Source organism: Cydia fagiglandana, chromosome 2, assembly GCF_963556715.1.
Source record: "Cydia fagiglandana chromosome 2, ilCydFagi1.1, whole genome shotgun sequence".
NCBI lineage: Eukaryota > Metazoa > Arthropoda > Insecta > Lepidoptera > Tortricidae > Cydia > Cydia fagiglandana.
The window spans coordinates 24,864,612-24,880,243 of record NC_085933.1 but is presented as its reverse complement, the minus strand read 5'-3'; the positions used below and the strand labels follow the sequence as shown (position 1 = coordinate 24,880,243).

At 37.3% G+C, this 15,632-nt stretch overlaps 1 protein-coding gene across 1 annotated transcript; it reads right to left on the bottom strand.

Annotated features, from left to right (window-relative positions):
- Window positions 1-16: 16 nt before the first annotated feature.
- LOC134678989 (tRNA (adenine(37)-N6)-methyltransferase) lies at window positions 17-10,974 on the bottom strand. The gene is made up of 6 exons (XM_063537757.1): window positions 10,833-10,974; window positions 10,641-10,738; window positions 10,333-10,564; window positions 9,774-9,931; window positions 916-1,120; window positions 17-603 (listed from the first exon to the last, which is right to left on the bottom strand). The coding sequence occupies exons 1-6, from the start codon at window positions 10,898-10,900 to the stop codon at window positions 84-86; spliced, it is 1,281 nt and encodes a 426-aa protein (XP_063393827.1). The 5' UTR covers window positions 10,901-10,974; the 3' UTR covers window positions 17-83.
- Window positions 10,975-15,632: the final 4,658 nt, after the last annotated feature.

Sequence of the window (15,632 nt, the reverse complement as noted above, 5' to 3'; positions counted from 1 at the left end):
GATTGAGAAAACTCCATTTGTGCCAACAAATTATAATTGTGCTTGCATAAAATAAATTATTGATATTAAAACATTAGGCAAATCTAATTCTGGAGGTCATCGGCGTTCCTCACAGCGATAATAGTGCACACCGCAGACGCGACATCAAAAACGCAGCTAATAGATAAGTCCTCCAATACGCAGTTATATTCATGGTCCGGGTAGCGGGTCCTAACATAGTTAGACCTCGGGTCTTCTGAAAGTAAGCTGATTAGATTGTTTTTGAAGGCTTGCGCTCTATCGCCGATAAGTTCGACTAGTCGCGTTAACGCGTCGTCGGTGAATCGGACGTCGTACGTTTGGGTGGGCGGGTTGGCTATCCAGGGGGCTACTCTGATGCCGTCGTGGCTTAGGTTGACAAGTTGGGCGGACTGAGGGGGGGTGAAGCGCTCTTGACCATCAGGAGCGCCGCGTTCTGTATCTGGTCGCCGGATGGGAGACCGCAGGCTGCCGTCCAGCAGGTCGATGGAGGAGGGCGAGTCGGGGGAGGGGGACACGGGGAGGGTGGAGGGGGGCGGGCCGGGGCTCGTGTCGCCGATCGGGTTCGATAGGCGAGGGCTGAGGCTGGAATGGAAAATGATATCTGTTCAATACTTCTATTTCTAATGTTAAGGTGCAATCCGAATTGAGTTTAATATTGTAATGCGATGATTGCGATGTGATTGTAAATCCGGAGTGAGGTGATACTATATAATATATGCATAACCAAAAAGCATAATGAGGATCCACTCTTGCATCAAAATCTTGTATTTCCTGTATACTCGTATTTTACTGTTATTGCCATTAGCTGTGCTGTGGTGTTACAAAAGACTAATCCGTCTATACATATTACTGGAGATAGAGACGAAATAAGACGAATAAATGTTGTGCTCTCACCTTCTCACATCATAGCTGTCATCAAGTTGCAAGTTGGCAACATCTAGCCCATCGCTAGTGCCTTCTGTTGGTGGCCGGACCAGTGATGACATAGGAGTGTCTCCGAACACCGGTACGGGGTAGTCGTACTGCGGGATGTATGGTTTGATGTCGAGGACTGGAGTACCGTTCACCATGTCCACACCAAAGAAATAGATTCGGTTGCCTGTGGATATTCAAGATTTATATAGATAAGCCTTTCAATTTGTTAACCCTTTGACTGCTAAAGACCTTAACTACCGCGCGCGGCCAAATATCAACCTTGGGGCTGTCCATAAATTACGTCATCGATTTTTGACCCCACCCCCCTAAAATCAACTGCTGCTTTGAATTACCCTGTTTCCTCATACGTCATGCTACCATCATGATGTCCAGACCCCCCCCCCCTAATTTGAAATGACATAATTTATGAATAGCCCCCTTCCTGCATTCCCACAAAATTTACGATGACGCGCGGCACATGATAAGCGTAGCGTTCAAAGAGTTAATATAGACATGCTAAAAAAAAAAAAGTAAGTATAGGGTTAAATTACAGCTTAATCATGTATGAACACAATCACATTAAATTCGCAAATGCAGTTAACCATAGAAGCATTCTATTATATGTAAACAACTATTAGTCCGATAGCAATAACTTTTGAAGTTATAAGATTATTAATGTTGCCTATTTTTTACATATAGTTTTCAGACCACACACTAAACCTAATAATAATAATTTGTGTCATCCTAGGTATTTGCTTAGGTAGAAATTTAGGTATTTCTTTTTTTAAACAGCATTCGGTAAAAAGAATATTCGAGATGAAATTCTTTGTTTCCCTGTAAAAGCAACGTGGCTTCCGACGTACACACGCATTTTGTGTCATTTTCATCCACGGGTATAATGACATTTAATAAATACCTAATAGTGAACCTAAAATGCCTAAAATAAAATTATAGTCGGTAAGTGAAGTGTTGTACTTCACAGGATATTATAATATGTTATTCAAACAAATGTGTGTCAAATTCATCCACCGCTTTTATTTTTAATCTTTTTTTTTCTTATAAACATCATGTATCTGCCACAAAAAAAAATTCATGTTATTAAGTTTACGTCTACATTATTATAATGCCACATCGAGACAACATTCATAATTTGGGTCATTTTCAACAACGGTTTTTTACTATTTGGCAAAATAAAACTTTGCATGAACGGCGTACGCGGGGAAGGCTACCTACGCGGGTAGGGTGCTTGTTAGATGAACATTATGGCTCCTCTACCCGATGGGCCAACGCCGGCTACTTGCTCTCTCTAACACATAAATGCGTCCCTTGGAGTGGCCGGCGTTGGCCCATCGTGTAGAGGAGCCATTACAGTGTATTTATTTCATTCGGAGGCATAATTATTATATTAAGTCTTTTCATAGTGTGGGAGTAGGTATGTTGTAAGTATATTTAAATATAAAAATATGTAGGCTCCTCATACTGACCAACATTCTTGACGTTCGCAATCAAAAGGTACCACTTTAGCCTTGCCATAAGGACTCTCTGACAGGTTATTTGTATAAAGATACAATAAAATTTCGTCTTTATGGTAAAGGACAAAGTGGTCCCTACCTTTTGAATGAGAATGTCACATCAGCGACTGTTAAAAATAACTTTTATTTGATATTTACTACACTTTTTAAGGTTATTTTAAGACGCAATGTATTGCTAATTTTGTGATTTATAAAGCGTGTAATTTTTTTTATAAATTTGGTCGGACTGCAAAACCTGCCAGGTTAAGGTGAGGCCGACCAAGACATACGTCAACAGGCTTATTTTATAGTTATTATAATCCGTTTGTTTCATTCTATTTTTCGATGAGGTAAATTGTAGCTCTCACGTGACCCAATAAATCTGGTCAGACTGCAAAAACTGCCAGGCTAAGGTGAGGCCGACCACTTTTTTTTTACTGTCCTCAAGGTCAGGTATCCTACCATACAAGTTTCATTCTATTTTTTGATGAGGTTTTTTTTGATGAATTTTTGTCCAACGTTTTTGCCATTTGTACAAAACCTGCTAGGTTAAGCCTAGGCCGACCAAGTGCGTTGGAAGCTACTAAATGTCAGGTACCTCTACAGGGTACGTATATTCTATTTTTTAACCGACTTCCATTTCATAGAAGGAGGAGGTTCTGTATTCGGTTGTGGCTATTTTTTTTTTCTATGTACGTTCACCGATTACTCCGACATCCGTAGTCCGATTTGAGTAATTCTTTTTTTGTTTGAAAGCAGCTACCTCCGAGTTGGTCCCATTTTAATTTGGTTCTGTTCTGATGATGGGATCCATGAGGAATTGAGGGAACTCCTCAATTTTTAAAGGCACATGCATGGTGATTTGGGTATTTTCTTAAGCAACTCGAGCATTTTCTCCCGAATACCACCACTTTGATGAAGTAGACCTGATGATGATGATTGTTTTGATGATAATGATGATGATTTATTAAATGTAGTATGTTCAGCGATTACTCCGGCACCTGTGATCCGATTTGAGTAATTCTTTTTTTGTTTGGAAGGAGTTGCCTCCAAGGTGTTTCCGTATTATTTTTGATTCTGGTCTGATGATGGAATCCATGAGGAATTGAGGGAACTCCTCAGTTTTTAAAGGCACGTGTAAAGTGATTTCGGTGTTTTCTAAAGTAACTCGAGCATTTGCTTCCGAACACCGCCAATTTGACGTAGTGCAAGTGTAGCCTTACCACGAGTTTGACATTGACATATTCGCTAAGTTAGCGACGCTAACGTCTTCGTAACTTACTTTTTATGCACCTCGCTCGCACTAATATGCCAGTACGAGTGAGATGCAAAGAAAGTAAGTTACACACACGCGCTAGCGAATAAATCAATGTCAAACTCTTGGTAAGCTGGTAAGGCTACTGATCGGGGGTTAGGGTTAGGAGTTAAGGGGTCGGGGATTAAGGAGTCGGGTAATGGTGGTTGAAGGGCGGCTGGTTCAGGGCCGAAGGGTACATGGATCAGGGGTTGATACGCTATGAGGTTGAGTGATCGGGGGGGTTGAGGGATTGGGTCAGTGGCGGGGCGGAGGATGGATTTAGTGTAGTGACAGGAATTATAATTTCCCAGACGGACTCGAGAAAATTCCAGATTACATATTTATTAAAGTAAATACACGAATTTAGTGTTAATCATGATGTTGTTTTTCATTCACGCGTCGCGCTATTAACAATGCGTTAAAACTAAAAATGGAAAAATAAAAACTTTTTACAAAAAAAAGAAAACCGACTTCAAAAAGGATGAAATAAATATTATCCTTTTTAAGTCTATGCGTTACCAACTGATATGTTTGAAGTCGGTGCCAAGCCAAGTAGTAAAGAATACCCGTCAAAAATAATCAGCTTTATGACTATAAATCCCATTAGAAGTGTACCATTAGAACTATTATAAATGTGTAAGTAATTCTGTCTGCCTCTTTGTCGCCTTTTTATGGCTAAACAATTGAACCGCTTTAGGTGAAATTTGGCAAGAACGTAAATTCTTTGAATTGTTTTATATTTTGAAATGTAGTCCTCTGAATAAGGGACGGGAAATAACTTCAGTTCCAATCCCACGCTTGCGTGCCGACAAACATACGGTACGGACTGTGCCAAGAAGATCGATCGTGATCGTGTGTTCTGAGGTGTGTTCTTAGGTACAGTCGACGTCAAAGAAAGGTATTATACACTTTTGCACCTTACTCCTTTGTAATAAGACGAGAAGTGTAAACATATTTTTAACGTCGACTGTACCTACAGAAAGTACGTTCATTGTAAGGCAATCCAACGTACATCCTTATCGAATCGCACTAAAATAATGGTATGCTTCAAAAGTTGGCTTGGCACCGACTTCAAACATATCAGTTGGTAACGCATAGACTTAAAAAGGATAATATTTATTTCATCCTTTTTGAAGTCGGTTTTCTTTTTTTTGTAAAAAGTTTTTTTGATGAGGTTTGTTTCATGCAGCCGGCCACCGGACTATATTTATTTGTTATTATACACCGCTAAGTCCATGTTATTTGTTTTAAATGTAGAGTTTAGAAACTAATTCGTGGTAGTAAACGATACAAATATTAGAAAAGTCCTTTACAACCTTGTTCGCTTCATATACTTATGGTAAAAACATTTTAGGGCGGGTCATAAAGGGCAAGTAAAATAATAATCCCACCAAAAACATTCTGTAAAAAACTAGCCAAGTCTCGATGAAGCTGCTTGTTTATCTCTAAAAAGTAATGAAATCTAGACAAAGTCGTGCCAAGTCTAAGGTTCCTTACTGCGATTTCTTTATTATTATAGTTAATGTTGTGTGACTTGGCCGTTGAAGGGTACACAAGGGTACAAATCCAGGTGCTCCGATTGCCAAGTCATTATACGTATTACAAATTAAAGATATCTTATTGATACGGTTTTAACACCCCCTGGCACTGATTAAAATAACCGACTTGGTTTCACATTACATCTCAAAACTTTTTTGTAGTAAAAGCGTTGCGAGACTTGCACCTTTTTACATGTAATGTTTTTGATGGGATCTCATCTCTTTTTGTAGGCAGTCCTTCTTTTCGGGTACTCATACCCATACTATGTATACACATATCATAACTAAACATATCTTCAGTCATACTCACATCGTACATCGTAGTGTACCTTTACTTTACCTACTATTTGTAGGAACTGCAACAGTAACTTTGTAATATCATATATTTATATGGGATTACAAACTTACTTATGTAGTTCTTAGATCTTTAAAACGTGACTGATATTGCAATATTTTTAGGTTTTCCCTTTATGTGGCCATTAAACCCTAACTCTGTACCAAATTTCAGCTCTCTGAGTTTATGGGAAGTACTAGTTCTATTCTGATGATCATGAGTGAGTTTCATAAATGCGAAACTTTGCTTTCGCTTAACTTCGGAACTAAATGACCTACAGACTTGAAATTTTGGATTTTAAGTATGTGATTATAGCTTACTGGATGACCAAAATTTCTGCGTTCTGGTCTTATCCAGAGGTTCTCAAATAGGGGCCTGAAAATGCGGCGAAATGGTTCCAGTAAAGGATGGTACGGCAGTGTTTGCTTCGCGCTCGACTTGGCGGGGGCACTGCCGTGCCCCCCGATTGTCAATAGTAAAATATGTCCTTTACGACCATATTGACCATACGAGATACGATATGAAAAATCATCAAGACAAATGAAGGGCTTAAAGGACGACAAAAGACATGTAAGTCATTTACAATCATATTTATATTTAGCGGTAACGTTAACGATAATATCTATGAATTTATAATTTATAATTGGTCATTTACGCCCCTTGAGATAAGCTGTTTTTGCAAGCTCATAGTGCAAAAATTGGGTCGTAAAGGCAACTTTTTAAGAGATATAAAAATTTTCACTATACAGAATTCAAACAAACAAAAAAGGTCTGATTTTTTTTTCAAAGAAAACTGATTTTTGGCTCTCCTGGAAAGATATCCTGGCGTTTTGTCAGTTAAGCCCTTTGAGGCTACGGTAGTGGATATAACTCATTTTCGCCAAAATGTCCTTTACGCCAATTGAACCCAAAGGTAATTATTATCCAAGAAGCTTGAACTATCAAAAGTGTTGGTAATTATTATTTAAGGTAAATGTATTCAAAACATCAGAATAAACAGGCATTAAATAACCTCAATACGAGTACATAATTAATAATATCTATTATAAAAAATGCTATGAACAAAAAATACATTAGAAAAATAATGTGCATAATTTACATTACGTATGGTGGTTTGTGCTATTTATAATGGAAAAAAAACGATTATATTAAAATTTATTAGTCCATATAATTAAGATATATTGAAGTTAGACTTGATTAGATATTAGATATAGAAATCAAAATATTTATTTAACAAAATGTTTAAGATTGACTTTGATCTGTATTTGATGAATAAATAATCACTTTCACTATGTAATCAAAATATTGATAACATTAATACAAATTAAGTTCAAGAAGTAATATTTTTATCAAAGAATGAAAGTTACCTCAAGTCACGGTATTAATAAGCAAATTTTACTCAAGTGGTACCTTTTCCCTGTCATTGTCACAAGTATATGATGCGTAACCGTAATGTGTATAGATATAAACAGACCTTAATTCTCGCAATAAGATGTACTTACTTACAGTTCTTTTGCTAAATGGTGACATTGTACAATATTTATAAGTTATCTTTGTAGTAGTATAACTTTGCATAAGTTGCGTTAATTTGGCACCCAGGCGAAGTAAACATGCGTTGCGTACGCAACGTGTGGTTTTTAGAGAGAGGCCCTTACCCGCCGTCACGCCAAGGTCGCGCCACGCCCGCCGCGCCCGCTCCCCGTGCATGGCCCGCGTTGCCCGTTAAGAGCCACCCGCTAGCGTCGTATGAACGCGAACATTATTTTTGTATTATTTGTTTATGCAGTGGATGAAACTGACACAACTTCATATTTCTTATTTATCCCGCCTTTTATATTAATAAGATGTGAACTCTAGTAACCTTAATCCCACCAAAAACATAAATGTAAAAAAGGAGAGCCAAGTTCAATACAAAAATTATGCTTGGCTGTGGGGCTCGCCGCAAAAAGAATGGAGATCTAAATGAGTGCCACTGCCAAGTTCTATGCAAAATCCAAATATGTATTTATAGGAACAAAATAACATTATAAATAAGTATTAAACTCTATTTCTTTGCTTTATTGGATACCTATAACAATTGCTGTTATTTAAAAAAATGTGAGATCTTAAAGTAGGTTAGATTTGACTTGGCCAGTTTTCATTATATCAATCACTTTATATATATTGTAATTCTGATAAAACCTGGCCAAGCCAAATCTAACCTACATTAAGATCTCACATTTTTTTAAATAACAGCAATTGTTATAGGTATCCAATAAAGCAAAGAAATAGAGTTTAATACTTATTTATAATGTTATTTTGTTCCTATAAATACATATTTGGATTTTGCATAGAACTTGGCAGTGGCACTCATTTAGATCTCCATTCTTTTTGCGGCGAGCCCCACAGCCAAGCATAATTTTTGTATTGAACTTGGCTCTCCTTTTTTACATTTATGTTTTTGGTGGGATATCAATACTTTTTGTAAAGAAAACTAGGCAGGTATTGAGATTTAATGTTTTTTCTTGTGTTTCCGCTGTATGGTTTTTACTTCTGTTCTTTGTATAATTATGTGGTGCCGCGCGCCGCCGACGACACACCGTTGGCCGGTTGTTTAGAGCGTATTACAAGTTTTTTGTATGGGGACACCACTTATTTTTTGACTAAACTTTATTTTAATATAGCAAATATAATAATACATATATTGGGGTAGTTTCAAATATCTGCTTGTAACGGTTCCAACGCTACAATAAAAAAATATTTTTTTGTATGGGGACCCCCCCTATTTTTTAACTTTTTTTTATTTTTAGATTTTTTCCTACGCTTACACACAATAACCGAGCTGGATTCCAAATTTCATCCTTCTAGGTCATCTGGAAGTAGGTTAGGTTTAGGTACTTGTATGTCAGTCCCAATAAAAAATGATTTTTTTGTATGGGGACCCCCCCTATTTTTAAACTTTATTCTATTTTTAGATTTTTTCCTACGGTTACACACAATAACCGAGCTGGATTCCAAATTTCATCCTTCTAGGTCATCTGGAAGTAGGTTAGGTTTAGGTACTTATATGTCAGTCCCAATAAAAAGTGGTTTTTTTGTATGGGGACCCCCCCTATTTTTAAACTTTATTTTATTTTTAGATTTTTTCCTACGGTTACACACAATAACCGAGCTGGATTCCAAATTTCATCCTTCTAGGTCATCTGGAAGTAGGTTAGGTTTAGGTACTTATATGTCAGTCCCAATAAAAAGTGGTTTTTTTGTATGGGGACCCCCCCTATTTTTTAACTTTATTTTATTTTTAGATTTTTTCCTACGGTTACACACAATAACCAAGCTGGATTCCAAATTTCATCCTTCTAGGTCATCTGGAAGTAGGTTAGGTTTAGGTACTATAAGTCATAAGTCAGTCTTAAAATTTACGACTTTTTGACCTTCATACCTTTATAACCGTTTGAGCTAGCTTCATGAAATTTGGGCTTCTAGATATCCTTATGGATATAATTAAACACACGTAGTTTTATGTGTTTACGTCAAAGATGTTTTGAGTTATAGAAGGGTCAAAAGTGGCACCAAGTGGTTCGTGTAATATTACACTCGGCGCTGGCTAGCCAGTTCCTTTGCTTGAACTTGGCTTGACACGCTGCCGCGTGTCTAGATATTCTTTTGTTATGGTAATAGCTTGTTAGAACAAAATTATCAAAAATCTTATGAAGCTGTGCCTCAATAAGACACAAAAACATGTAATGTACATATTGACACGATTAAATGCGACGTCAGCAAGTTTTTTTAACTTTAATTATTTTTTGAGTAATTTCGAATAGTATGACATAGTATCCGATTGCAATGGACGTAATTGACACAAACTATGTTTTCACATTAAAAAAACTATCCTAAATGCGACACAGTTACATGTTTTCTCTCGAATATTCTTTTCTCCAAAATAATTCAAAATAAAAATAATTACCACAAATTATTAAATAACTTAAAAAGCAAATAATATCTGTGACACAAAACAAAATGTAAGACTAACATCATAAAACAGCATTCGTAAGCGAAAAAAAATTTGACTTTAATATTACTTTAAGTTAGGGCTCAAAATATAGCCAGCGCTGCAGGACTATATATAGAACTCCAGAGTAAGAGTACTCGGCATTCAAATGGAGAAGTATGCCTACCCTCAATGCTCTGTATCTTGACGAGAGAGAGTCCGATGGGGCAGGGCCTGTGCGGCGAACGCGTGGCGAACACCCCGCGCCGCTCGCCGCCCAGGCGCGGCGGTGACACCTTTGCCGGCACATTGCTGCTTTCTGTTGCGTGAAAATGGAATATTATCCTGGAAGAAAATATCATAATTTTAAAACTAATACGGAACTTAAACGCGTAAAAGTTACGTTTATATATAGCCTAACGTTTCGAACGTGATATTACGTTCGTGGTCACAAGCAGACTGGCGTGAATCATATCAACATCTTGTGTGCGGGTTTTATGGATGGGTTTTGAAAAAATATCATGACGATGACAAACTAAGCATTTGAAATGTTTGTTTTTTTTTTATGATCAAATATTAAACGGAAAGGGGCGAGTTACACTTTTTCGAATTATGATTGCATCATTCATAGAGTAGCTAGGTCTAATTTTTCCACTGCAGACCATGGGTGTTACAAAGTTAATATATCAACTACAATTAATTATATAATGTAATGTAGCATGTAGCACAACATTTATATGACTCACCACATATGTGAAAACTCTTCTAACCCACTCAAAGCATGTTCCGGATTGTTAAAAATGCTGGGATCAATGACTACCGCTCCCCGAGCCTTCGCCAGGACCGACGGCTGCCGCGGCACCCCCCGCTTGTTCTGAAAAGAAGTCTCAATGACCCCGATAGCCCGGTATGCAATGCTACCATCTACTTCTGACGAAGAAGATGGCTGCTCTACGAGATTTCTCTGAACCGTTGTAGCTGAAAAAGACAATAGTTTAATTTTGTATTAAACATCCGAGTTAAAAATAAAAAATATTACGAAACCAATTTATACCTGAATCAGCACAGTTGGCACATCGCAATTCGCTTAGAGCCTCTTTAATCGCTTTAATCTCCTTAAGATGCTCGTGTTTTAGAGAAGAAAGTTGCTGTCTGTAAGATATGAATATATTATTATAAAGTAAACCAATATGTGATTTGCATATCAGTAAATGCAGGAATAAAATGGTGAATTCTTATAGTATACCTTAAATTCTTTATTTCAGTCCTTGCTAAAGCTATTTGATTGCGATAATGCTCTACATTCTCAGCCATTTTTCATGTATTTAAAACAGTTTTAAATGAAAACAAAAATTCCATTGAATATTGAATACAAGTCCGACGATGCGACGCGAACGCGAAGGATCATTCTGACATTTACGTTCTTAAACCAAGTAAATGAGAAAAATAAGTCGATGTTGATTCTTGACCAAAGAATATAATACTCACTGTTCTTGACACACAAAAGATTTTTTGAAACACAAAAGATTTCATAAAATATATTGCTTACGGTTTAATAATAAAAATGTTAGTACCCGGTTGTGTAATGAATACAAATTTCTTAAATAATATTTTACATCTTGATAAAAAAATGTTTTATGTTTGGTTTTTGAACATTGACATTGACATGTTTATTCGTGGTACGTTAAGAAGCCAAAATATTTTACTTCATATGGAAATATAACTAAAGAAGATAATAAAAGCAAGTGTTCATCTTAATTTTAAATATAATAAATACAGTTTAAATTATTAATATCAGAATTTGTACAGGTTGGCTTGTATTTTATTCAGTATCGGGCTGTGCGCTGTCGTTACAAATTTGTGGTTTTTAAACGTCGTTTCGGTTTTGGAATAAAAAACTGCGTTCAATTTATTTTATTGAAAATGCAGAGTTGATGCAGAGGCGCGCAGTCAAAATGAAACTTACATCAAGTGAATGCATTTGCACCTCGTAATGAATATTATTATTCTCAATTTCTCAATAAATCTGTTGTAAATAATATAGTTGGTCAAACCAATTTATCAGTAAGTAAGAACCATGAAAACTATACTCATCCTTTTCTTTTAGGTGCTAGTACTAGTGTAAGACAAAGATAGTATGATTCTGTCTGTCTATGATTGAAATGATTGACAAATTATACTGATTATGACGAAAAAAAGTTATGTATTCTATTTAAAGCCGCCTCCAGACTATGTGCGTGAATCGCGGCGCGACGTCGCGGAGCGAACATATCGCGAAGTTGATGTATGACTCCACACTCGCACACTTCACGGCGATTTCGCAGTTTGGTTTGCGGCAAGATGGCGGAAAAGCATCAGCTGATCGAGTTTAACTGTTAGTTATCTATGGCATCATACGTGATTTTAGCTGGGGTTCTAAGGTCCACCACCTTGCATTTTGGAGACAAAGCAAACCGCTTGGAACAGGTGTTCCTGGGGATGATCTGAGCCGATTAAGCCCGGTTGCCAAGAGGTTCCACCCAGCAGGTGGGCAGGGGAGGTGGGGCAAAAGTGGCTCCGGCGCGCCTCACTCTAAGCTATATATCTGCATACATCTAGCAAGTATATCAAGTTTGGTGTCTTTTTCGTGTAATTCGAGGATGAAGAATTCATTTCTGTGACTAAATTTTCACTCTTCCATACAAAAAAATCGAGAAATTAAAAATTCCAAAAAAATCTTTTTACTTTTTTTTTCGAAAATCCTCTACAAAATTAAAACTATAAGGATTTGCTCTAGAAAAAAAATACCTGTGAATAGCCCAGTTATCCTACTATATAGAATAGTAAACTTGTTAAACATTTTTTTTTCATAACTCTGATAAAAAAAATGTTTTGTGTCGCGCGGCGTACCTGCATTGTAAGAGCGGTATGCAGCGTTTAGGATTTTTAAGTATGTTTAGATGGTTTCTGATAAGTTGTTATTCTTCTGGTTGTAGAAAATTACTTCTGGACGTGATATATATACAAATATAAATTAAACGTATAAATATAGATGTTGGGAAAACTTTCGCCAATAGAGTTATTATAAATGTGATAAAATTAACAAAGCAGATGTTTGATTAAAATGCGGGTTAAAATACGAGTAAGATATATATTGTTCGCAATTGCCGCTACATGCCCATGGGTCCGTGCATTTCAGTTTTTTCTTAACGCAGTTGCACCTCCCTGCGCATTTTGTTTTGCAGCGGCAACGAATAAGCTCTAAACAATCAGCAGCCGCCGCAGGTAGGCTTGTACATATGGGCTCCCAATAACCATTTTGTTTGGACCAGCTCCAGTCAGCAGGACATGGAAGCTGTTGCTGAGGGGCTATAATCTGTCCCCAAACATAGCCTCCTTGGTAAACTGCACGGAGAATATGTTTACGTAGGTAGCGCATCTTCCATTGGAGGCAGATTCTCTAACTGAAGATTATTTTTTGTAAAAAGTACTTTTCGGCACTCTTTTACACTTGTACTTGTACCTGATCCGAACACTGTAACACAATGCATAGTATCAAAATAATGTCTAAGGACCAATTCACATCTCGTAATTCAAATCTGTTCAGATTTAATATTGTAAGACTCTTACTTGTCATACAAGACAATAACATTTTTTTCCAAAATTGGCTGCTCAATGTTGTTTTGTTTACCGTATTTAAATCCCTCCGGAACATTACAAGGACCACTAAAACCAGGATTGTCAGATCCCTCATATTTCCCACTTTTCTGTATGCTGTATGTCTCACATGGACACTAAGGGCATCCGAAAAACAGAAAGTGAATGCACTAGAGATGTGGTGCTGGAGACGAATGCTGGGCATATCATGGACTGAGCATCAATTATTGAGGAGCTTGGCATTAAAGAGCGGTTGCTTTCTACGGGCAAAACTCGGTACTCAACTTCTTTCGACACGTGTCTCGTCGAGACGGAACCTCTACAGAACGTCTAGTTGTGCAAGAAAGAGTAGGAGGTGACAGGGCTAGGGGAAGATCTCTAATGAGATGTACTGACCAAACCAAATCAGTGTGTCGGTCACAGTAAGCGAATGCTTACGGAAAGCAGCTCTACGGGAGGAATGGCGACGTGTCGTTAAATGAGTCGCTCAAAAGTTTTCATAATGGCCACGACCACTCTATCAAGAGTGTAACGAAGAAGAAGGCCCTCCGTTACAGCAGGATATGCGCTTTAAGCTTGAAATACGCTTTTTTTCCCTTTCCACACACAAAAGAAACTGTGTTGTAACCTGAAAAGGCGTGGAAGAATGGCAAGACTACTATCCTTTCTGGTCCTGTAAAATAAATCATATATCTATGAGTTACAAATAAAATCATATATTTAAAGAAAGTTTGCAGCACGTGACCATTAGCCCAGTTGACCTGTCTCTTATTGCGGTGACATATTTATTTATTTTATTTACAATTAATGGAAGAACTACAAACGTTAGCTTAAGAAAATGCAATAACATGGCACGAGAGGAACAGGTGATTCTTTCCTGTTCCAATCCTCCATTAATTGTAAATAAAATAAATATGTCACCGCAGTATACGAGACAGCTCACCAGGGCAATTGGTCAAGTGCTACAAACTTTCTTTAAATATATGATTTTATTTGTAACGCATAGATATATAATTTATTTTACAGGACCAGAAAGGTCAGAAGTCTTGTCATTCTTCCACACCTTTTCAGGTTGCGACACTGTTTCTTTTTTGTATGGACAGGGAAAAAAGCGTATTTCAAGCTTGGAGCGCATATCCTGCCGTAACGGAGGGGTTTGAATACGGCAAACAAGGCAATATTGAGCAGGCATTGCCAATATTGATAAAAATTGTTATTGTCTTGTATGGCAAGTAAGAGTCTTACAATAGTAAGTATGGACAGATTTGAATTACGAGGTGTGAATTGGCCCCTAGACGTTATTTTAACAAAATGCATAGTATTTTGTTACTGATTTTACGAGTACATCAGGTACAAGTACGAGTGCAAAAGAGTGCCGAAAAGTACTTTTTACAAAAAAAAAATCTTCAGTTAGAGAATCTGCATCCAATGGAAGATGCCCTACCCACGTAAACATATTTCTCCGTGCAGCTTACCAAGGAGGCTATGTTTGGGGACAGATTATAGCCCCTCAGCAACAGCTTCCATGTCCTGCTGACTGGAGCTGGTCCAAACAAAATGGTTATTGGGAGCCCATATGTACAAGCCTACCTGCGGCGGCTGCTGCTTGTTTAGAGCTTATTCGTTGCCGCTGCAAAACAAAATGGGCAGGAAGGTGCAACTGCGTTAAGAAAAAACTAAAATGCACGGACCCATGGGCATGTAGTGGCAATTGCGAACAATATATATCTTACTCGTATTTTAACCCGCATTTTAATCAAACATCTGCTTTGTTAATTTTATCACATTTCTAATAACTCTATTGGCGAAAGTTTTCCCAACATCTATATTTATACGTTTAATTTATATTTGTATATATATCACGTCCAGAAGTAATTTTCTACAACCAGAAGAATAACAACTTATCAGAAACCATCGAAACATACTTAAAAATCCTAAACGCTGCATACCGCTCTTACAATGCAGGTACGCCGCGCGACACAAAACATTTTTTTTATCAGAGTTATGAAAAAAAAATGTTTAACAAGTTTACTATTCTATATAGTAGGATAACTGGGCTATTCACAGGTATTTTTTTTCTAGAGCAAATCCTCATAGTTTTAATTTTGTAGAAGATTTTCGAAAAAAGAAGTGAAAAGATTTTTTTGGAATTTTTGATTTCTCGATTTTTTTGTATGGAAGAGTGAAAATTTAGTCACAGAAATGAATTCTTCATCCTCGAATTACACGAAAAAGACACCAAACTTGATATAGTTGCTAGATGTATGCAGATATATAGCTTAGAGTGAGGCGCGCCGGAGCCACATTTGCCCCCCCTCCCCTGCCCACCTGCTGGGTGGAACCTCTTGGCAACCGGGCTTAATCGGCTCAGATCACCCCCAGAAACACCTGTTCCAAGCGGTTTGCTTTG

Coding starts and splice junctions, on each gene's coding strand:
- LOC134678989 (XM_063537757.1), bottom strand. CDS start 10,900: ATGGCTGAGAATGTAGAGCATTATCGCAATCAAATAGCTTTAGCAAGG. Junction 9,932..10,332: donor GAAGAGTTTTCACATATGTG/GTGAGTCATATA, acceptor ATTTTCTTCCAG/GATAATATTCCATTTTCACG. Junction 604..915: donor GACAGCTATGATGTGAGAAG/GTGAGAGCACAA, acceptor TTTCCATTCCAG/CCTCAGCCCTCGCCTATCGA.